This window comes from Aspergillus glaucus, assembly GCF_001890805.1.
Source record: "Aspergillus glaucus CBS 516.65 unplaced genomic scaffold ASPGLscaffold_48, whole genome shotgun sequence".
Taxonomy (NCBI): Eukaryota; Fungi; Ascomycota; class Eurotiomycetes; order Eurotiales; family Aspergillaceae; genus Aspergillus; species Aspergillus glaucus.
In genome coordinates, this window is record NW_019170500.1 from 28426 (window position 1) to 49082 (window position 20657).

A 20657-nucleotide genomic window follows, 5' to 3' on the forward strand; every position below is an offset into this window, starting at 1 on the left:
GATTTTCTGGGTCGTTCGCGATCGGGGGATCTGCTTCGTCTGCGGTCGTCCATCGTGTAAATGCGAAAAGTTCGTAGTCAAGAAATCGTGATGTTGAATTAGAATCGGTCAGACAGCGCGGACGCAGCAACGCTATGCAATCAACCGCACGTGATGATGTATTGCGGGTAGCTCCCCGATAAGCGCCTTTCCGTAAGGAGTTTAGACCCGCTGGCCGCTATTCAGGAACGAACGACCCAACTTCGGAGCTCGTCTTATACCATTCAAAGAGCTCCAACCCAATTCCAACTCAGCTCTTCAGGGTCGCGGGTGACCCAATCGATATACTGCCTCACCATGCCCGGCTACCTCAAAGTCCGACGTCCATCCCCGACGACCGCCTCCTTCACCGTCTCCAACGCTTCCCAGTGCACGAGTACCCCCGCCAAAGCCCTCTTCTACCTCCAGTTCCTCCTGCGCGCATTTATATTCGTCAGCGTCCTCGCCGTCTGCGCAGCGCGATCACAATCCTCGTTTTTCGCAGAAGATGGGCCCTGGGTGCGGTGGACGGTCGTATGGGCGAGCCCGTTGGGCGAACTAGCCTGTCGCATTGCGGATGCGTATAGTCCTTTGGTCGTGACGGTTGTCAGTGTGATTGTGCTGTATGGGGTTTTTAGGAAGGGGTATACAGGTGCGTTTTACTTGGGGATAGTTAGGATATAGGGATTGGGGCTAACAATAATTGCTGGTTACAGAAGAGTCGCTTCTTGTCATACGGGGTTTGGGGATTCAGACGTCTACTTCTTCGAATACGTATCTGTCCAAGGCTACGACCCGGTTTATTCCTACCACCGAGATTCAGGATATTGTGATACATGAGGCTTTCAAGGGGTTCGAGGTTCGGTTTTATCTTGCTGTTATTGTGGAGGGGGAGCGGAATGTTGTGGTGGTCTTTCCGGTAAGTATACCTGTTCATGTGTATGCCGTGCGATATTGACGACATATAGAATCTACTACCGAGGAGAGCAATCCTGGAAGAAGTTTGGAGAGGTTCTCGACATTGTCTTTACGATGCGAAGTGAACCTGTGAACATTCTCGATCCAACAGCAAGGGTATAAGTCTAATTGCAGTTTTTTTTTTTTTTTTTTTTTTTTTCGACCCTGTCGGTATGTACATGGCTGTTATATCACTCCTGAGACATTGCTTGGTCCTTCTTCTGTTTCGCCGCAAGCCATCTGGCGTTCTGGTCCTCCACAGTATCCATCTTCCTCTTCTGCAAAACCGGCACATATTTGCCCCCTAACCTAGGCTCTTCGGACCCAACAAAGACCTTCTGTCCCCGGTGTTTCTTCTCCCAGCCCGCATCTCCAAGCCCCCATCGACTCACGGAGCTCTGGTCACCCTGGCTAACAGCCAACTCTAGCAAAGAGCCCGCCAGGATCTCGTCAATCTTGCGCCGTCTCCAAACGGACCACAAGCTGTCGACCACGCCGCCCATTCCGTATTTACCATCACCCTTGATGCTGTGGGATCTGCCCTGTTTGGAATCACCGGCATAGATCCACTCCAGCGCATCCTCCCGGCTGTCGCTGTTCTGATCGGGGAAGATACAGTCCCATAGAACAAGCGGGGCATCCGAGGCCATCTCGTATTGCGGTTTGCGGGGGTTCTTGGTTGTTTCTAGCAAATCACGGACAACAGTCGGTGGCTCAAAGCCCTGGGCCACAAGGAAGAGGATAGCCACCATGTGTCGAACTTGATGCCACAAGAACGCGGAACCGTCAAGTTTGAATACATAAACCTTGGCTGTTTCGGATACTTGGTTTTCCGGCGTGTCGGTGTCCATTTGCGAATCAGAGTCAGCAAGAGACTGGAATCCTGATCTGTTCACAAAACCAAGCGGAACGTTCTTGGGGTCGACAAGTTCGATTTCTGAGCGGTAAATGATCCGCTGGAAATTCTCAATCTGCTTGGTTGTATCCAGCTTGCAGAAGTTCCGGAAATCGCGCACACCCTCAAAGTACTTGGCAGCTTCGCGCATGGCCTCGATATCCAACCAGCCTTCTCTATGCTTCGGCTCTGACCCGTCCGGTCTGCGAGGCGCAAAACCAAGAGGCCCCGGAGTAGGACTGAAGGCAGGCTGAGTGAAGAAGTATCTATACTGGCGTTCGCGACAAGAGAAACGAGCATCGAAATCCTCAGGCGGATGCGGGCACCAAGCCAATATCCGAATATCTTCAGGAAGCACACGGTTCAACATGTTAATATAAGGCAATTCATCCCCAATATCATCCCAATTATCCTCCGGCGCATCCTGAATATCAGTCGTACTAGCATCCTCACCCTCCTTGGGCTCCGGTGCATCACGCTTCGGCCGCGCACTGCGCACCCTAATCCCAACAACCTGCCCAAAAGCACTAACCCCGCGATCCGTCCTCCCCGCCTTCGAATACTGACACCCCTCCCAATCAAGCAAAGCCACCCTATTCCCTTTCATCACGTTCTCGTGCTCCGCCGGCGACGGATTCGCAGGGAAAATCAACCTCGTCATGCGCAGCGCCTTCCACAACTCCTCCTCGATTGTCGGCAACGGCGTCGTATTCTTATTCGCATGCTCGAACCCGTTATACCGCTGTCCGAGGTACGCGAATTTCAGCGCGATGAAGCGCGTGTGGTACTTGGAGGGATCCATTTCCCTGTTCGCTTTTGCGGGACGAGTAGGCGCGGGGGTTTGTGTTATGTCGTCGTCGAGGGATCGTTTCTTCAGTTTTTTATGCGGGGGGAGCGCTGTTTCGGTGTCTGTCACTTTTGTATCCGGGGGGGGGGCCGCGGTCGGTCTCGTGGTAGTCGTGATAGTGGTAGTGGTAGGGGTAGCATGTTGACTCGTCCGAGAATGCAATTCACGCTCGAGACTCGTGATTCTCGAAATCAGTGTGTCCTTGTCCCAAGCCCAGTAATTCGGCCTCCCCTCTGCATCGCAGGATGGCGGGGCTCTCGACATAGTCGTAGTATTCTTCTTGGTGGATAAGTAACGATAGGAATGCGATTTTTGCTTGTTTACTGCGGCGATGAAATTGTTTAGAAGGACTGAAGAGACACAGAGTCGTCTTTGCAATCTCCACATTCCCTTCTGAAGGATTGGTTGTGCTTGCGATGGTTGGAGTACAATCTTGTTAGGAAAAATCGGGGTTGGTAATTTGAGTGTAATTATACGTGTATTGTACGGTTATTTACAGCCCTCGGTCTTATCAGCAGATATCTTATCAGTTTGACTTTACTTCATCTTCATCAAATCGCCAGAACCGAACACTTCTTCAACACTCATCATCTCGTCCAATCAATTGAATTGATCACAGCTCTCGCAATGACAACCCCAGAAACCCCCGACAAAACAACAATCACAATCCTCCTCCTCGGAGACCCAGGATGCGGCAAATCGACATTCCTTTCGTACCCTCCCTCACCCTCTCTCTCTCTCCCATTAAACAAAACACAAGCTAACAATGTAACCCCAATCAGCTCCTTAAAAACCCCCCTCGTCAGACCCTCACACCCAAACAACCCATCCCCAGTCTCAATCACAAAACCAGAAACCCTCCGCGACACAGACCAACCCTTCCTCTACGACATCCGGTTCTCGCGCAAATCATTCACACTCGAGTTCTTCGACACCGCGAGCCCGAATCAGCATTGGACGATGCTACGGCCTGATGTTGTGGTGCTTGCTTTTGATATTTCGGAGAGGGTGTGTTTGGAGGGGTTGAGGGGGGTTAGTACTGCCCTACTCCGGTTTGAATGATATGATATGATGGTGGTATGTGGATAAATGCTAACTGTGGGCTATGGCAGTGGCGCAACGAAATAACACTACACTTCCAACACGGCTACGGCGAGAAAATCCCCGTTATGATGCTCGGTCTTAAGCGGGATTTGAGAGTTGAGGGTGAGGGTGTTATTTATCCGCAGGAGGTACTTCCCTTCCCCCTTCTATTTTTATTCTTATCTGTTATGATGGTGGGGCTGACATAGACAGACATACCGCATTGCGCAGGAACTGCGCTGTGATCGGTATGCGGAGTGTTCGGCTGTTACAGGAGAGTTGCTTGCGGAGACGTTTGAGGATATTTCGAGGATGGGGGCTATGGCGAGGGCGGGGAAGGGCGGGGAGAGCGATGGGGGGTGTAGTATTTTATAGTGGATTTCTGTTGTGGTTATGGTTGATTTTGTTAGGGCTGGAGTTGGTGTTATGATACCCGTTTCTGTTACCGTTTTCTGGATATGAACATAGTTGTATGGACACAGCTTCCTTTTCGTATGGACAATGGGTATAAGTAAACTAGTCCAGATATATCTCGTCCCGTAACCGCTGCAGATTCCGAAATATCCCACCCCCAGGCCCCTCACTCTCCTGCCGCCGATGCCCCGTCGTCCTCCCATCACTCCTCTGCTGCTGTCCCTCTCCCTGTCCCTGCTGCCCCGATCCACCTTGTTGACCCCCCTGACTCTCCAAAACCCTCCTCCTATCCTCCACAACCTTTACCAATCCCTCCACAAACCTCCCCCTCGCCTTCTCCTCCGCAGTCCCCCTCCACACTCCCGCCAACCGCCCAATCTCTTCCACCCGCCGTTCCGCAGCCTCAACCCCCTTATCATCACCATCCAGTAACTCATTAACCTCGGTCCGGAACTTCTTCATCATCTCCTGGCCCTTGGCTTCGAGGGATTGGCTCTCGGGGCCGAGGTCTGGCGCGGAGACAGAGATGAAGGAGGACGTAAGCGAGAGTTCGGAGGGCGGGAGCGGCCATTCCATTGCGGAGCCGAAGGTTTGGACGACTTCGTCGAGGCGGGCGCGGACGGCGTTGAGGGTGCGGAGTTTTTTGATGTAGTCGGGGTCTTGTGTTGCTTTTTCTTCGTCTTTGGTTTCGGGGTCGGTTTCTGTTGGTTCTCCCTCTTCTTCTTTTTCGTGTTGAGCTTGCTGCTGCGGTACAAACCTCGCAATATCCCCACCCTCCCCATCAACAACCAACCCATCAACCAACCCCAGCACCTCCCCCCGAAGCACCTCAACCTCATACGCAAGTCTCCCCCCACCCCTCAAAATCTCATCCACAAGCGTCGTCAACGCCCCCGAGTACCTAACATTTTGCGCATTCACACTCGACACGACGCCCTGCACCTGCGTCGATAACTCAGCCAGCGGGACGGAGCCCGGGGCGCGGGAGGCGTTTGGTTGTGTGGAGGCGAGGGTTAAAGGTGGGAGGGTTTCGTTGAGGTAGTCGGCAGGATCGAAGGTTGGGGATGTGAAGTTTGGTAAACTGGGGTTTGGGGTGGTGGTGGTGATGGTTGAGAGGGGGGTTAGTTTTTCGGGGGAGGAGGCGGGGTGGGTGCGAATTGGTGGTGTTGATGTTCGGGAGGACATTGTGTTGGTTGGTAGGTATGGTTGGATTGACTTTGTATGTTGGTGGTACCCAGTAGGATGTGTATGGACTTCGGCGTCGTTTCGTTGTAGTGTTGATCCGGGGCAGCTTGCCCTGTAATTGGAAAGACTATGACATCAAAGACAAATCTAGTGGTTCAATTCCATATTCAGTAAAGTTGTTGATTCTGCACAAGAAAGTAGTAAAGGATGTTGAATCTCACGGACTTGGACTCCGTGGCCGATAACTGATAATATGGCTCACCGCCTCTGGCAGTATTCTGTTTACGGTCTCCACTTGCATCTACCTACGGACTCCATACAACAGGAATTGCTAAAAATGACTTTGTAATGCATCATATAATATTAGAGTAGCTAGTAGTCATGCTCAAATAGCAGCGATAGCAACAACAACAACCTGAGAGAAAGAGGGTATCATCCAGGTTGACAAGCAAACAAACAATAAGCACAGAACCTGCACCTGATAAGAGAGAGCAAGACTGGCAGGGTATAAGACAGATATTAAGCTAGAGTGACATTATCGTATCCTCATGGAGAGAAAAAGGCGTGAGGCTATTGGCTTAGATGTCCTCAACGACACGGGCGTTCATGGCACGTTCGAACCCGTCGTCTTGGTATTTGCTGGGTCCTTCGCCCGCGCTGTCGGCGGTGCTGAGTTGTTGTTGCACGGTCTGGTTGATCGCGGGCAGGAAGATGACCTTGCTGTTGGCAGTCTTGGCCATGGATTGCATTGCCTCGAGGTAGCGGATTTGCATGGCAGGGGCGGACGAGAGGATGTCGGCGGCCTGAGTACATTAGCATGGATTTATCGCATATAAGAAAGGTGTTGGAGCATACCTGACGCATCAACTTGGCCGACTCGACCTCCGCACGAGCAGCAATAACCTTACTCTCACCAATCCGCTTAGACTGAGCAGCCATAGAAAGCGAATCCTGCAACTCATCGCTGAAAATAATATCCTTGACCAGCATAGACTCGACCAAAACACCCCAAGTACCAGCGACATCTTCAATAATCTCCGAAGTCGACTGGGCGATCTCTTCACGACGCTCGATGACATCCTGCAACACGCGTGCACCGATCACATGGCGCAGTGTTGTCTGGGTACGCTCGATGAGCGCCTGTTTGATGTTGGTGATGCCAAAGGCGGCCTTGTGGGGCGAGATGACTTGGTAGTAGATGACGGAGGTCAAGTTGAGCGAAACGTTGTCCTTGGTCATGCAAATCTGGCGCGGAACTTCGACGATCTGAACCTTAACGTCGACTGTCTTGAGATCCTCACTGAGAGGGTTGACCTTGACGAGACCGGGGTCCACGGAGCGTTCGAATCTATCGCGTTGATTAGTCGCGATGACTTCATCACAGAATAAAGGGGACTTACCGTCCAAACTTGGAAACTAGACCAACTTCACCCTGCTCGACCGGCTTGAAAGGGTTGGGGCAGCAGAAACAACAAGGAATAGCACCCATACAACCGAGAACCGAACCCAAGCCATGGATCATACCCGCATACCAGCCATGCGCAGCGGGATTTTGAGCATCCTCTTCGATCTGGTGGGCGTATTTGGGCTGCAAGTCATTGGGGCGCGGAGGCTGCACGTTGACCAGACCACCAGTCCGTTGATCGCCCTCGTTCTGCGCGACGTGCTTGCCGGTATCGGTAGAAGCAGACATTTTGAGTTATATTTGCAGTGTTAAAAAGTAAAAGGTACTTTGGAAAAGTTGTAAAAAAGAAAAGCAGAGGAACGCGGGAGTTTAAGTAGGGGTTCTTAGTGTAGCTCCGCGGTGACAGATTGGGATCGACCGTGGTTAAGTCTCTTGTCTACAAGGCTGAGTTGCTGTTCCCCCCTCTTACACCACCAATCACAGGTATTTCGGGCACCGCCTTCCGGTTGCAATACGAGCCAAGAGTCTTGATGAAGGATTCATTATGAATAGTGAATGACGCGGGGCGTTTTCCGTGCTGATTTCCAGATGTTTTCTAGTTTTCTACTCTGTACTCCGTACTCTTGAGTATTGTCCTAGTGTGGGATGCATAGGCCTATGCGGACCCTGGATAAGCACAGATACATGCTCCATAGCATCTGCGATCCTCCGAAAGCAGCATTGCCTACGGAGTACTGAATAGTAGTACTCTGTACTGACTCCCAAATTACCCAACAAGGCACTCTCAATGGTCTCAGAATCTCGTATGACCAACAAAGGATTCAATAGTGTTCTGTGACTATTCCATAGACAAGGTTGACCGCATTGCCGGGCGCAACGGGGCAGTGTATAGTTAGCTCTGTTCTCCAGTTTAGAGAGCTAGTTTCAAGACCACCGAACTGTCTTTGGTATGTTACTTCAGTCGCTGCTGTCATTCGTTGTTCAAGAGCACCGCCCAAAATGGTCCGTCCAATTAGCGAACGCCGGGATATCCCGACTTCAATGCTTGGCATGTTTTCGCACAAATCGATTGAGTGGTAAAGCTAAATAAGGTGAAAGTTTTCAACAACTAGCATCATTGGTCTAGTGGTAGAATTCGTCGTTGCCATCGACGAGGCCCGTGTTCGATTCACGGATGATGCATTCTTTTTTGCTTTTTAGTTTTTGCAGTCTACTAGAGCAAAGACGGAATAGCAATCTAGTTAGTAAAACCGATGACGAACTATGAAGGAGAAGCCAGAGGGAAATAAGAAGGCTTGATGTTGATTCGAGACTATATACGGATTGGATTTTCGTCTAGCATGTAGCTCGATTCGATTGTTTACTCTACAGCCATACCATCAATCTCCATCTGATATATATATATACTGGTAGACCACCTTGTGACGGTATATGATCTTAAACGGTAACCATAATGCTCTCGATCATGATGATCCAATTGTTCATAACTCATGTCAAATTTGCACGTATATGCACGATTCGCAGACCTAGATATTGCATCATGCACACCATCACCAAGGCAATTGCAACGGCGTCGGCAAGTCGCCCCCAAGTACATCGTCCGCAGTGCCAATGTCACTGTCAAACCGAGCGTCAGCTTTGTCCTCATATCACAATAGACGGGAATACGTACCCTGGACCTCGTGGTGCCCAGTACTGACCAGTTTTGCTGATATCAAAGCCCTCGATAAACGAAGCGAGTGACTCAGCTGATTGATCGGGAGTTATAGCTGTACTTCATGGTAAGCGATTATCCCAAGACAAGATTTTAAGGCAGACTTACCACCCCCAGCATCCCAAAACTTATCAAACCCAACACTCTTGGTCATCTCCGTCCGCATAAACCCCGGATGCACCAAGCCCAGCGCAACACCCTCATCCTTCAAATCCAAACTAAGCAGCTTCCCCACCATGTTCAACGCACTCTTGCTCGCATGATGTCCGTAGTTCCCTCCGCCCTCCTTTTCATGCCGCAGCGTAATACTCCCACTCTCACTGCTAACCAGAATCACCCTACTCCCTTCACCCAGAAATCCGGCTTTCACAAGACTCTGCACCACGAACACCGGACCGACCGCAGACGTGGTGTACATCTTCACCTGCTTCTCCCAGTCTGGGTTGTCGAATGATTCGAAGCCAAAGTATCCCGCTGAGATGATTGCTGTGGAGATCTTGGTGGACGATGGGAGTTGAGCAGTGAGTTGCTGGCCGACGTCTGGTTGGGATATATCAATGTTTGTGAGCCATGTGGTACGGGATTCGTTGCTTTCTGGGGCAGAGTTCCCGCGTGCGGTTGCGAAGACGGTCTTGGTGGATGGGTTGGAAGCGTAGAGCTTTCGTAGAGAGGCGCCTAGGCCTCTGGTAGCGCCGAGGATGAGGATGTTGTTACTCATTTTGCTTGCAATGTATGGAATATATCGTTCAAATGTCCTATAGGATCTATCGATCAATATGGGAGGAGAGATGCTTATATCTAAAACTTGATGCAACACAGTAGACCAATGACGTCAGATTCTATGCACAGAGTGCGTGATTGATATCCATTTGTATTGGACAGTCGCCAGCATTGATTTGCATCCAATGATACTATGCCTCTCATATCCAGTCATATTCATGAGCCGTCTCATCCACTTGTCTGGCGCATATTTGGTCTGCTAAAGATCTAGAATCGTTATCGATGTTCTATTTTAGTTATCAGTCATGTGATATCACATGATCATTTAGTTTTGGCTTAGTCATATCCCCTCTCAGAAGCGCCGGCGAGTAAAGCCATCGAGTCGTCTGAATTCACGACTATTAAATACCTTCGAAGTGAAAATTGCATTGTGGCGACCTCTTCGAAGGTGGAATTGACATTGGAGCTGGTCTCCTCGTTTTGTTTTCTCGCGGAGCTCGACGATGAAGCCCATCGTCCACTTGTTGCTTCATGTGAAAAAGGCCCGGTCTGCGCTTGACAGGGGCAGGAAAGCGGATGCCAAACAGAGCAATTCGTCTAAACATACGGTTATTGGGGAGTCGAAATCGTCAACATCAGTGTGAGTTTCTCTCTGTCAATTGGTCTCTGGCGGTGGATTGTCTGGAACTGTCGCTGATCATATCACTCGCATATCACCAGAGTTGGTAAAGTGAATCCAACGCCCACGTCCTCCCCTTGGGATCTGCTTCCTGTCGAACTCCAAGTAAAGATATTCGCGTATTGCGGCGTCGGAGACCTCCTTCCCTTGCGACTCGTTTGCCGCGGCTTCTACCAAGTCCTCACCTCCCACGAACAATTGATAAGTCGGCAGTATCTCCGCCAGCGTCGACACGGAACCCTTCCTTCCCCCATTGAGAGCGAACGAACATATACTCGGAATCCGGAAGACGATGTAGTTCTTTTATCGGATCTGTTTCCACCGGCGAAAAGTGCCAAGGGCGGCCATCTATATACGTTTAGATATGTGCATAGCCTCCGGCGGCGGCAGAAGCTATGCTCGAGGCTATGCTATTATCTGGCAGATCGGGCTATGGATCGGTTTGTGCAATGCGAAAATGCGTTTATGAAATCGACGTTCCCTACGAGGAAAGAGAAGAATGCGTTGGTTCAGCGCGGTATAGCAAGTTTGTGGTTTAACCTGACGCCGCTCATGTAAATGGTTCACCAAGTTTTGGTTGGCACGTTCTGACATTCCGTTCTCTGACAGGTATTATACATTATATTTCCTCGAATCATATTCCCTCGCCCGGAGAGAACATACAAATACCCTTCTACGCGAGTTCGAAGCCGGAAGGCTCCCCGTCCCTATTCCGCCGCACCTCCGCAGATCCATGTACCGGGAACTGCAAGTCAAAATCCTTCGATCACCTCCGTTCACCGATACTTCTACCCTTATAGCCACCCATCATTGTATGCAGCTCCTTCTCTCCTACCTACGATATACCGTCCCACCCGAGCAGGGTCTCCAAGACGACGGCTGGATCGGCTCACTGCTCACCGTGTCGCCATTCCTGCGCCTTGTCGAATACTTCTCTGCCGAAATAGGCGACGGCGGCAATCAACGCCTGCAACGGAAGGATTTCATGTATAACTTCGATAACGATATAATGATGCACGAGAAAGATGATATGAATTCATTGGTTTTCGAGCGGGCGCCCAATTGGCATGCCCACCACTCAGCGGCTGATATATGGTTTGATGCTGCTAGAGAGGAATTGGCTCTGAGGAATGCTGTTCCGCATGATACGGAGAAGATTTGGATTTGGGATCAGATTCCGCTGCTTTTGGGGTGTCCGCATTGTCGGGATGAGTCGGATGGTTGGTATGCATGACATCGTCTTCTCTCTCATTCCTATCTCTCCATTTTCTGTTTATTTTAACATTTTTCTTTGGTAGCTTGTCTGTATATTGCATTGGCTCTGTTGATTGGAGTTGGTAACGGAAACTAGCATGTTGGTTGTTTGGCGTTTATACGATTCGATGTTGCTTTGGCGCTAGTATATACACTTGGACAGTCTAGATTGACAGTATATGTGGATCAATAAAAAATACGCTACAATTCTTCACATTGGTAGTTCTTCATACTCTTATCAGCGCAGCAACCCTAAACCCTATCCGGAACTTTTGGCATTTGTTTGCTATGTTTGCACCGTCGCGTCTCGACCATCGCCAATCTACATCGTTCTCTGCCAATAAATAACTAAACAAAACATAGCAATACCAACACCCCTTAAACCCCAAATAAATATACACAATGTCTCAAACCCCCCACCACCTCCTAAACACATCCTGGACCCTCCACCGCCTCTCCCCCCTGCACCACGGCAAGGAATTCCAAACCCTCCTTGACAACCCTACAGCCCTCAATACTTATGCAGCACGTCTACGAGATCAGTTAACAGGGGATGTTCTTTCTGGTTTACAAACCGGTCTTGGTGGCGGCGTCGCAGAAGACGATACGGTATCTAAAACAGGTGCGCTGAGAGCATGTACTTGGGAAGCGATACCGCAATTCGACGATACCTTTACATCCTCAGCACAAGCACAAGGACAAGGACAAACGGGCATCCTAATCACCCTCTCATACGAAACCACAACATACAAAGCCGCCCTCCTCACCACCCCAGACACCCAACCCCAAAACCCCCGCAAAGGCGTAACCCCCCTCCCCCTCCTCCTAACCCGCCTCCCCACACCCCTCCGCCAAACTCTCCTCACTTTCCTCTCCACAGCCTTCGACACATACCCCTCCCCGCTCCGTCTTCCCGCACCATTCATGTGCAACGCGCTAGACACCTACGTGATCACGTTCCTGTCCAGCGGCGCGCACGACGCGGCTGATATCCTGGAGGATGTTGTGCGGGATGTACAGCTTACGTTGGCGTTTTCGGGGAGCGTGGCACCAAGTTTGAAGAGTTTGGGGGTGGGCGTGCCGAGGGGGATGGTTGGGGGGTTTCTTCGTAGGAGTGGTGATGGGGAAGGGTTTTTGGGGAGGGTTGAGGGGTATTTGGAAGCGCATTTGGCGATGAAGTTGGATTTGAGTACTACTGGGAATGGGAATGGTTTGGCGAAGCAGCATGTGCGGGTGTCGAAGATTGCGTGTGGAGGGTTTGTTATTGGGAGTGAGGGGCGGATGAAGTTGAGTGCTGATTTGAGACGGCAAGATGATGACACTGGGGATGGGGATGGGGATGGTGGTCAGAGTTCGCAAGTGCTGAGTGAGAAGGAGAAACTTGAGTTGAGGGCGAGTCATGTGTTGCTTTTGGGGGTTTTGCGCAGGGCTGTTGCTGGGGAGGGGCAGATGAAATGATTCCCGCCAGTTCGAGATCTACGACTACTGCTAGGCAAAGGGCAGGGGCTATATCGCTATGGATTTGGCATGTTAAGGATGGAAAGGAGAACCGGCTCACATTGCAAAGCTATGCCACAATTTCTAACATGCAATATCATCATGCATATATGCGAAAACAATTTTATATCGACAACCGTCCCTACACCAGGGACCTCATCTCCGTCCTCAATGGACCGCTCAAGAATCCAAAATCCGCTCCTCAGACTCAGCCAACCGCAGCGCATCATCGACCCTAGGCAAGAAGTGCGACAGGCCTCCACACTCTTCAACTATACCGCTTCTCTCAAACCTTCCGAAAACATCCCGATTCGCAAGACGACAGAAGAACACCCTTGTCCCGACATCCGCGTACGACTTCACGATTTCGAATAGAACTTGTGTTCCCGAGCCGTCGATGCTGGTTACTCCATGGACATCGAAGATGATATTCTTGTTATGCTCCGGAGGACGCATCCGGGGAAGGGAGGGATGTGTGTGAGTCGAGCCGTAATATTCCAGACGGCGGAGACGGTTTTTCAGGTCGCCGGTGTTAGCGAAAGTGAGGGGTTCGGGAATTTTGACGATCAGGGCGCCTTCGATCAACTCGACTTTCTCAGGGTGGAGCTCGGCATTGTCGAAGCGGTCGTGTGTACCGGCGACTTTGCCCAGAATCTGGATTCGGGGTTGTGTGGAGTGGCGGATTAGGATTAAGATGGAAAGGCCGATTCCGAGGGCGATTCCTAGTTCCAATGAATAGAACATGGTCGCGACGAAAATGAGAAGCATCAGTGTCAACTCTGACCAGCCTCGTAGACGGATAAAGAATGCAACGTCATGAGGACACTCCTCAATGAGGGAGAAGGCGACGACGGAAATCATGGCGGAAAGGACTCCTTTCTAGACTCAAGTCAGTAGGCATTCTCCAGTACGCCCATAGTGGACAACTTACCGGAAGGTAGTAGAGATATGGCAATAACACCATGATAGAGATAAGCGTGATGATACTAAGGAAGATACTGCTCATCGGAGACCGTGCTCCAGTGGAAGCATTGACCTTACTCCTCCCGTAGCCCCCAAAGGCAGGAAGCGCCATGAAGCACCCACCCACAACGTTCGAAACACCCAACGCTACCATCTCTCGATTGGCACTGACGGTCATGCCTTTGACACCATCAGTGGTACCCTCACCGAGACCCTTGGCTGCGACAGAAGATTCGAAAAAGCCAAGGATTGCAATGATAAACGAGGTGCTCAAGGCTGTACGAACGCGCCTCATATCACCAACGTTGAATGGCCATTCGAAATCGAATATTCCGCCGTTGTCGTTTTTGGTTTCCCCCAAGATATCAAGTCCTTTTTTATCCCACCCGAAATGCCATGTCAGGACGGCTGAGAGAATAACCACGAGCAAGCGGTCCGGAAAGTAGATGACCTGGGGAAATCGGGGTTCGAGCATCTTTTTAATTGTCCTTTACACCAACAATCGTTAGCCAAGGATTTAATGCGGAAAACAAGCACATACCGGAACATCATGATGATACCAAAGCTGCCAAGGGATACCGCACTTGTCAAGCCATGGCATTTCCCTATGTTTCTGAAAAAGAACACCAATTTTTCCACTGTCGTTCCATGGCTCACACCGGTTTCCTTGGATAGCGCCGTTAATCCAACCTCCGGAATGAGCTGGTCCACGAAAATGACAAAACCAATAGCAGTGATGAACCCCCTCAGAAAGGGCCGACTCAGCACGTTATCCAGAAAGCCCAGACGAGTCAAACCGGCAACCAATATCATGACACCCGCCATGGCAGTTGCCACACCTACGACCATCGCATTCGCAATTGGGTCATCTTCTCCCGAGTGTCCTTGGCTAACGCTGTTTTTGACGATTTGGCCGACAAGCAAGGAGCCAGCCGCTTCTGGCCCGACTACCAGTAAAGGACTGCTTCCCAGTATCGCGTATATAAATGGGTGGAATACAAAGGCATATAGACCATTGACAGGAGGAGCATGCGCTAGGTTCTCGGATAGGGATAATGCCATGGGAATATAGATCGATGCGACGGTCATGGCGGCAATCAAGTCGCCTCGAATCCATGATAACCGATATTGGGTGATCCAATTTAAGAACGGAATGTAGTATGACATATACCTATTTTATATCAGATTAGCTTCCCAAAAACCGAATGTCCATTAGCCCTAGCATACAGAGTTCTGCGGTTCTTCAAAGGTAACGTTGAAGCTGAAGACTCCAATGACGGCACAGTTTCCGATCTGGGGCCCAGCTCAGGCCGAGTGCGACTTGACTCTCCTGGAAAGTCATCCCCAGCACTGGTTGTTGGTGGCATGGAGCTTGCATCCCACGATATCTCTCTTTGATCTTCCGGTCGAGGGGAGAACGTGCCGTGATTACAGGTTCTCTCTCCGCATATAGGATCCGAACGGTCATACGACTCCAGTAGACGAGTCCTGGCATCTGGCGCGCTCATCAGGGGCTGTCTCGCATCTTCATCGTTCCGGACATTATCAATAGCAGGCTGATGTTCCGGAGTTATTGAGGCGTTGGCTTGATATGAGGTACGAACGACGTCAAAAAGCCAATCTCGTAGGGACTGACGTGGGAGATCGGATTCCGCCATGTTCACACACACACACACACACACACACACACACACACAATCGGCGGGGTAGGAATGTAGGAAATAAATCAGAACATCCCAGAATCACTGCCCATAAGATTTTTTTTTAAAAAAAAAGAACTATTCACAAGGAGCAGGGGAGGAAAGAGTGGTGTAATGCCAAGTTAATGGGCATCAAGGGCGGTGGCCAGTTAGCGGAAGTGTAAACCGTCCAGACTAAAACACAAGATTTGGCCCAATATCCATAGTAGGATTAGCATGGAAAGATGGACAAATCAAGCAGCTCAGGGACATCCATGTGTTGTTTATATGTCTCATCACATCCCCTCTTTGTTGTTGTTTAGTGATAGCCTGATAGGGCGATAAGCGTCGCGCTCTCTTATTGCCGCTTTTCCCGGGCGGTGTCGATCTCCGCGACACGTGATATTTCTGCCATTCTGGTCGCTGCTGCCGCCCTGGTGTGGTGCAGGTTCCTAAAGTGGGTTTTGAGCCGCCACAAAGCGAGTCGAATTGTGCCGCCAGTTTCTCTCGTTCTCCGGTTGATTGTCACTCGATTCGTCTACGGAGCATATCTACCACATTTCTCCCCTTGACACCTCACCGACAGTTCTGTTTCTATCGGAACTGATTTCTTCTTCTTTTTCGCGTGTTCGAGATCGCCTGTATCAGGCGCAAACCCCGCCAAAATGTCTTTAACAAATTGTCGTTTCTACGAGGAGAAGTTTCCTGAGGTGGACAGCTATGTCATGGTCAACGTGAAGCAGGTATGCTTAAAGGAGGCTACTGTTTGAAAGAAAAAAATTCTGATCGTTGTTGCGTTGGATTGCAGATCGCCGAAATGGGCGCATACGTGAAGCTGCTTGAGTACGACAACATCGACGGAATGATCCTGCTTTCCGAACTTTCGCGGAGACGTATCCGTTCTATCCAGAAGCTCATTCGTATTGGACGCAACGAGGTCGTTATTGTGCTCCGTGTCGACAAGGAGAAGGGTAAGGAAACCCCAGGTCGAAGTCAGAGAACGGACAGTGACTCATAGTGTTCAGGATATATCGATCTTTCCAAGCGACGAGTCTCGCCCGAGGATGTTACCAAGTGTGAGGAGAGATACAACAAGAGCAAGGCGGTGCACTCGATCATGCGTCACGTCGCAGAGGCTACCCAGACTCCCCTCGAGACCCTCTACTCGCAGATCGGGTGGCCCTTGGACCGGAAATACGGCCACTCCCACGATGCCTTCAAGATCGCCATCACGTAAGGATATCTCTTGCCGACTTGGAAATACTTGATGGGAATTCTGATTTGTGTCTTTTTAGGAACCCGGATGTGTGGAATGAGACTGAATTCCCGAGCGAGGCTGTCCGGAAGGAGCTGATGGACTACATCGGCAAGAAGCTTACTCCTCACCCCACCAAGGTCCGTGCCGACGTTGAAGTTACTTGCTTCGGCTACGATGGAATCGATGCTGTCAAGGAGGCTCTGCGCACGGCCGAAGAGCAGAACACCCCCGAGAACCAGATCAAGGTCAAGCTGGTCGCCCCGCCGCTATACGTTTTGACCAGCCAGTGCTTGGACAAGCAAATCGGTATTAAGATGCTGGAGGAGGCTATCAAGCGCATCGAGAGCAAGATCAAGGAAGTGGGAGGTGGCTGCATCACCAAGATGGCGCCCAAGGCTGTCACTGAGCACGATGACGCTGCTCTCCAGGAGCTGATGGACAAGCGTGAGCGTGAGAACATGCAAGTTAGCGGAGACGAGAGCCAGTCCGAGAGCGACGAGGGTGTTCCTGAGTAAGCTATTCAGTAGCCTTTGGATACCAACGGCCACCCCAAAAAGCAAAGAGAAAAATCATAAAAGCATTGATTTCGTTTAACGCGTTCTGGTATCAGATAGTGGTATATTGCAAGGGTGAGAGACGGAAAAAATAGAGAATAGGGGATAGATGGAAGGTTGCGAATGATACGACTAATGACACGGGAGACGGTTTAATGTGCTCATGAGCGGAATTGGGGTCAGCAATTAGGGCAGTGTGTCTACAGGAGACGGACAAAGCACTGCTTTCTCTCGCCCGTGTTGGACAACAGGAGTTCGATTCCACGTTCTGATGTACATATGTCTTAGGAACTGGGAGTTGACTTAGCGGTATACCTTCGGTTCCTGGAGCCAATGCTTATTTGCTTTTCTCATGACTTTTTGGTAGATGTGCCTGTGCCCTAAATGAAGCATGTCAATATGTGAACCCAAGCAGCATCAACCCACATTCACCCAATCATCTTTTCATGCTTGTATGTCCTAAACTAAACTTGAAAACTGGATCACAATTGTGAATGGGTATAGATAATGAACAACAGTGAATGCTTGATGAATACTCGGCATCGATCCCTAAATTAGCTTCTCTCTCCCTCGAAACAGACCGGGAAATAACCAAAGCATTGTAAAGCATAGAAAAATCCTTTTCGAGCCTCCATCATTTCATGCTGGAGGCCTGTGGCGGATGACATACATGAGAATCCATTCATTTTTAGTCAGTGGAATGAGCTGAAACTCGAGGGGTGCTGTGAGATACTATACGCGTTCCTCATATTTGACGAAGCGAGGCGCAGCTTCTCAGAAACGCCAAAAAAAGGACGCTTTCATGAAACTCATCAGTATCCCCGCACAAATGTTGAGCACCCCGTTTCGTCTACTGAATCCTAGTTGGACTTCTATGACGAGAAATTGTATAAAAGAGGACGCTGTCCGTTAGCGCTGTGGGTGGTTTAACCCTTCACCAAAGTGACTTCCAGTACTGTATTCAACGATAATTTAAAGGTTTTCGATTATGATTTCAGGAGACCTTGAGATAGTTGCCAGGAGTAAGTTAGCCCTTATCCCAGCGAGAAACATGTTTTTCTAATCTCAAGTCAATGGTGGCTCTATAACGATCGATACTAGTCAGTCCGAAGGTTGCGGATGACCAGCCATAGCGATCGAGATCAGGTATACGGAAACATACCAAAAAGTGGCACAGAATACCGGCTTGCTGTCAGACTCTGAGAGAAGAGATGCTAAGGAACGATTTCTCAGATTGTGAGACAATACCAGCTCGTCGATCTGAACCTCGACAACCTAAGAGAAATGTTAACTGTGGCGTGAGAAGGCTATATGAGGCCATAACAGGAAGAACTGGATATTGCAAAACGACAAAGATCAAGAATTCAGTGATCAAGGAACAGTATTCAATGCCAAGGGCTCTGTGGCACCATCACAAATTCGACCTGGATATAAATGCTATTACAATCGGAGACCGGGACATGTGACTGTTTGACCGAGAACAAGGGGATTTGGCTTCTCTGATGTTCCTTGTTCCACCCTCGGTCATGTTGTGGAAGATGTGGAATTCGCCAACAGCTATTATAAGGAGCCATTTTGTCGATATGCCGCGTGAGTTTACTCTGTACGGTACGGGAGTACCGCAGCAGGTGTTTTCAGGTCATCCCTGGCTCGACCATCAAAGAAGATCGAAGCTATGGTAGCACCGACCATCTCTTTGGATTAACGGCAAAAACCCACAACGGAAACTTCGCACTTCACCGGCGATTTCAATTGAGATTTGTAATCTTGGCTTTTCCCCGGTCAGCGACCTTATCTGTATGCAAGCTCAGGAGCGAAGACGACGTGAAGACCTTCCACTCAGGGCTGTTAGGCCAGGAGTCTGCCAACATTCTCGACAAAGCTATGAGGTCGAAAAAGGCTAACAATGACCACCATTTACGTATCTATCCTAACGGACATAAATGGCTCACTATCAAAAACTCGAAGCCAGAATGAAAGGACTTTTGGGATACATGGCAGAAAAAAACCGACCCTCAACACAGTCCAATAGCAAAAGGAGCATAATCTATGAACCAAACAGACGCTCCAACATTACGGTCACATACATACATAGTGCACATCTTCGATCCCGAAACCGCTGAATAATTGCTTGATGAGTTTGAAGTTTTGGAAAGCATTGCTCGAGATGATTGTGCTATCTCAAAATCTTAGAAGTTGGCGGAATATCTCAGTATGTACCGTAGAAGAGAAAGAAGGGAATGGCTCGACTCCTTGCACGCGCCTCTTCTAAAATCTTTTGCTGCTAAAATGTCTAATCCCTCCCCTCCCCTCCCCACCCCTCCGACTCTGTTCCTTTGTTATTTCAGCATTGAACGACAGAAACCATGAGTGATAAAGTCAAGGTGTTTTTCTATGGTAGCCACCTGTTCTCTGGTAATCGACAGGAGCAACTGGTACGTCTGGCCCTGGAGTCGTTGCCCTACCTCGACATAAAGGTTGAGGAGATATTGATCAAGTCGGATCTGCACGATACGACTTACGGAGACGGTTAGAAGGTTCCGGACAAGATGGGCTGGCACGAAACAATCAGTGTGAAGACCATGGAGTTGATTGAGACTGATCGACACTTGGGAACGCACGTATACACGACTGACAAGTATTCCTTTGATTTTCTTGTGTTAGACACCCTTAGTTGTTGCCGATATAAAGCTCCGACAAATGCTGCTATGTGCCTGCAGCAACCCTCGTCGCAAGAGCTTCGATTAGACTACTGTCGGGCGGACATCCTCACCCGGGTGTAGAAACAGGAGGCTGCTGAAGCTGTACTCTGGTACTACAACGCGAAGGACTCGAAAGCGCTACCTGAGATGAACGTATAACAAGCTAATTACTGCATCCGCGACGTCAATCTCCTAGGCGCCGTGAACGCCATGGCTATACCGCCTAGGTGTTACCATAAACGGCCACCTTCAGGACGAGCCGGTCTTTATTGGCATCGAGGTGAAGAAGGGTTCGTCGAAGGAACCCTGCAACTCCATGTCTACTTTATTTATTGAAATACGGGAATCCATCAAATTTGCTTGGGCTGTCAAGATTGTTGCAAATGCAGGCGTTCACTTCGTTATTCCCCGTGCCAAACAAACGTTCTCAGACGCCATAAACGTCCTTTGAATGTGTTTGAATCTAAGAATACTCTTTTGAGATCAAAGCCAAGCTGGCTGTGTAGAGTGTTTAGCAACAATGACAGCCCTACGAGGAGCTAAATGCTCATATGATTTCTACACGTACTTGATGAGATCGAATTGTTCAATAGAACAACACGGACATTTCCTCGACAAAATCCAGCAGTTTTCGAAGAATCACAGAGTGTTCCGGCTTTGGATCCGGATACACTCCTCGCGATTTCAAACCGCGGGTAGAGGGTGTCTTCCCAGGGGCCGTCATTGTGCCGGGCGACGGCGTTCAGGGCCACTCAATTTCTCGTTCGTCATAGCATGGCACAGGCTATAACAAACGGCTCACTGACAAGTATAGCTCAAGAACCCGCCATGAT

The 20657-nt window shown here is 49.8% G+C and overlaps 11 protein-coding genes and 1 non-coding gene across 12 annotated transcripts; 7 read left to right on the forward strand and 5 right to left on the reverse strand.

The window, feature by feature from the left end:
- Positions 1-191: 191 nt before the first annotated feature.
- On the forward strand, positions 192-1135 carry ASPGLDRAFT_182550 (PIG-H family GPI synthesis protein). Its single transcript, XM_022543033.1, has 3 exons — positions 192-670; positions 735-937; positions 987-1135. Exons 1-3 carry the CDS (start codon positions 337-339, stop codon positions 1059-1061), a joined length of 612 nt encoding a protein of 203 aa, XP_022395196.1. The 5' UTR covers positions 192-336; the 3' UTR covers positions 1062-1135.
- Positions 1136-1166: 31 nt separating this feature from the next.
- On the reverse strand, positions 1167-2981 carry ASPGLDRAFT_30616 (pseudouridine synthase DEG1; the record flags this gene model as incomplete). The annotated part of the gene is made up of 1 exon (XM_022543964.1): positions 1167-2981. One exon carries the CDS (start codon positions 2979-2981, stop codon positions 1167-1169), a length of 1815 nt encoding a protein of 604 aa, XP_022395197.1.
- A 342-nt stretch (positions 2982-3323) lies between these two features.
- ASPGLDRAFT_53604 (putative Rho-like small GTPase) lies at positions 3324-4474 on the forward strand. The gene is made up of 4 exons (XM_022548024.1): positions 3324-3430; positions 3500-3749; positions 3830-3949; positions 4014-4474. The coding sequence occupies exons 1-4, from the start codon at positions 3345-3347 to the stop codon at positions 4173-4175; spliced, it is 618 nt and encodes a 205-aa protein (XP_022395198.1). The 5' UTR covers positions 3324-3344; the 3' UTR covers positions 4176-4474.
- ASPGLDRAFT_53605 (uncharacterized protein) lies at positions 4277-5611 on the reverse strand. The gene has a single exon (XM_022548025.1). It carries the CDS (start codon positions 5397-5399, stop codon positions 4317-4319), a length of 1083 nt encoding a protein of 360 aa, XP_022395199.1. The 5' UTR covers positions 5400-5611; the 3' UTR covers positions 4277-4316.
- Positions 5612-5977: 366 nt separating this feature from the next.
- ASPGLDRAFT_40753 (slipin family protein) lies at positions 5978-7092 on the reverse strand (the record flags this gene model as incomplete). The annotated part of the gene is made up of 3 exons (XM_022545262.1): positions 5978-6202; positions 6255-6747; positions 6800-7092. 3 exons carry the CDS (start codon positions 7090-7092, stop codon positions 5978-5980), a joined length of 1011 nt encoding a protein of 336 aa, XP_022395200.1.
- Positions 7093-7915: 823 nt separating this feature from the next.
- Positions 7916-7986, forward strand: ASPGLDRAFT_t178. Its single transcript has one exon. It is a non-coding gene; the product is annotated as a tRNA-Gly (tRNA).
- Positions 7987-8084: 98 nt separating this feature from the next.
- On the reverse strand, positions 8085-9291 carry ASPGLDRAFT_160715 (oxidoreductase, short chain dehydrogenase/reductase family superfamily). Its single transcript, XM_022542462.1, has 3 exons — positions 8627-9291; positions 8477-8573; positions 8085-8421 (listed from the first exon to the last, which is right to left on the reverse strand). Exons 1-3 carry the CDS (start codon positions 9234-9236, stop codon positions 8355-8357), a joined length of 774 nt encoding a protein of 257 aa, XP_022395201.1. The 5' UTR covers positions 9237-9291; the 3' UTR covers positions 8085-8354.
- Positions 9292-9652: 361 nt separating this feature from the next.
- ASPGLDRAFT_53608 (F-box protein) lies at positions 9653-11320 on the forward strand. Its single transcript, XM_022548026.1, has 4 exons — positions 9653-9878; positions 9959-10471; positions 10527-11141; positions 11216-11320. The coding sequence occupies exons 1-4, from the start codon at positions 9742-9744 to the stop codon at positions 11256-11258; spliced, it is 1308 nt and encodes a 435-aa protein (XP_022395202.1). The 5' UTR covers positions 9653-9741; the 3' UTR covers positions 11259-11320.
- Positions 11321-11591: 271 nt separating this feature from the next.
- ASPGLDRAFT_100214 (uncharacterized protein) lies at positions 11592-12602 on the forward strand (the record flags this gene model as incomplete). Its single annotated transcript, XM_022539398.1, has 1 exon — positions 11592-12602. A coding segment is annotated over one exon (1011 nt), but the record flags the coding sequence as incomplete, so codon positions are not given.
- A 246-nt stretch (positions 12603-12848) lies between these two features.
- On the reverse strand, positions 12849-15289 carry ASPGLDRAFT_138831 (SulP family inorganic anion transporter; the record flags this gene model as incomplete). The annotated part of the gene is made up of 4 exons (XM_022541648.1): positions 12849-13547; positions 13600-14119; positions 14173-14802; positions 14859-15289. The coding sequence occupies 4 exons, from the start codon at positions 15287-15289 to the stop codon at positions 12849-12851; spliced, it is 2280 nt and encodes a 759-aa protein (XP_022395204.1).
- Positions 15290-15975: 686 nt separating this feature from the next.
- ASPGLDRAFT_138765 (translation initiation factor eIF2 subunit alpha) lies at positions 15976-17083 on the forward strand (the record flags this gene model as incomplete). Its single annotated transcript, XM_022541641.1, has 4 exons — positions 15976-16053; positions 16119-16281; positions 16336-16543; positions 16606-17083. 4 exons carry the CDS (start codon positions 15976-15978, stop codon positions 17081-17083), a joined length of 927 nt encoding a protein of 308 aa, XP_022395205.1.
- Positions 17084-19488: 2405 nt separating this feature from the next.
- Positions 19489-20275, forward strand: ASPGLDRAFT_40759 (uncharacterized protein; the record flags this gene model as incomplete). The annotated part of the gene is made up of 2 exons (XM_022545263.1): positions 19489-19651; positions 20052-20275. The coding sequence occupies 2 exons, from the start codon at positions 19489-19491 to the stop codon at positions 20273-20275; spliced, it is 387 nt and encodes a 128-aa protein (XP_022395206.1).
- Positions 20276-20657: the final 382 nt, after the last annotated feature.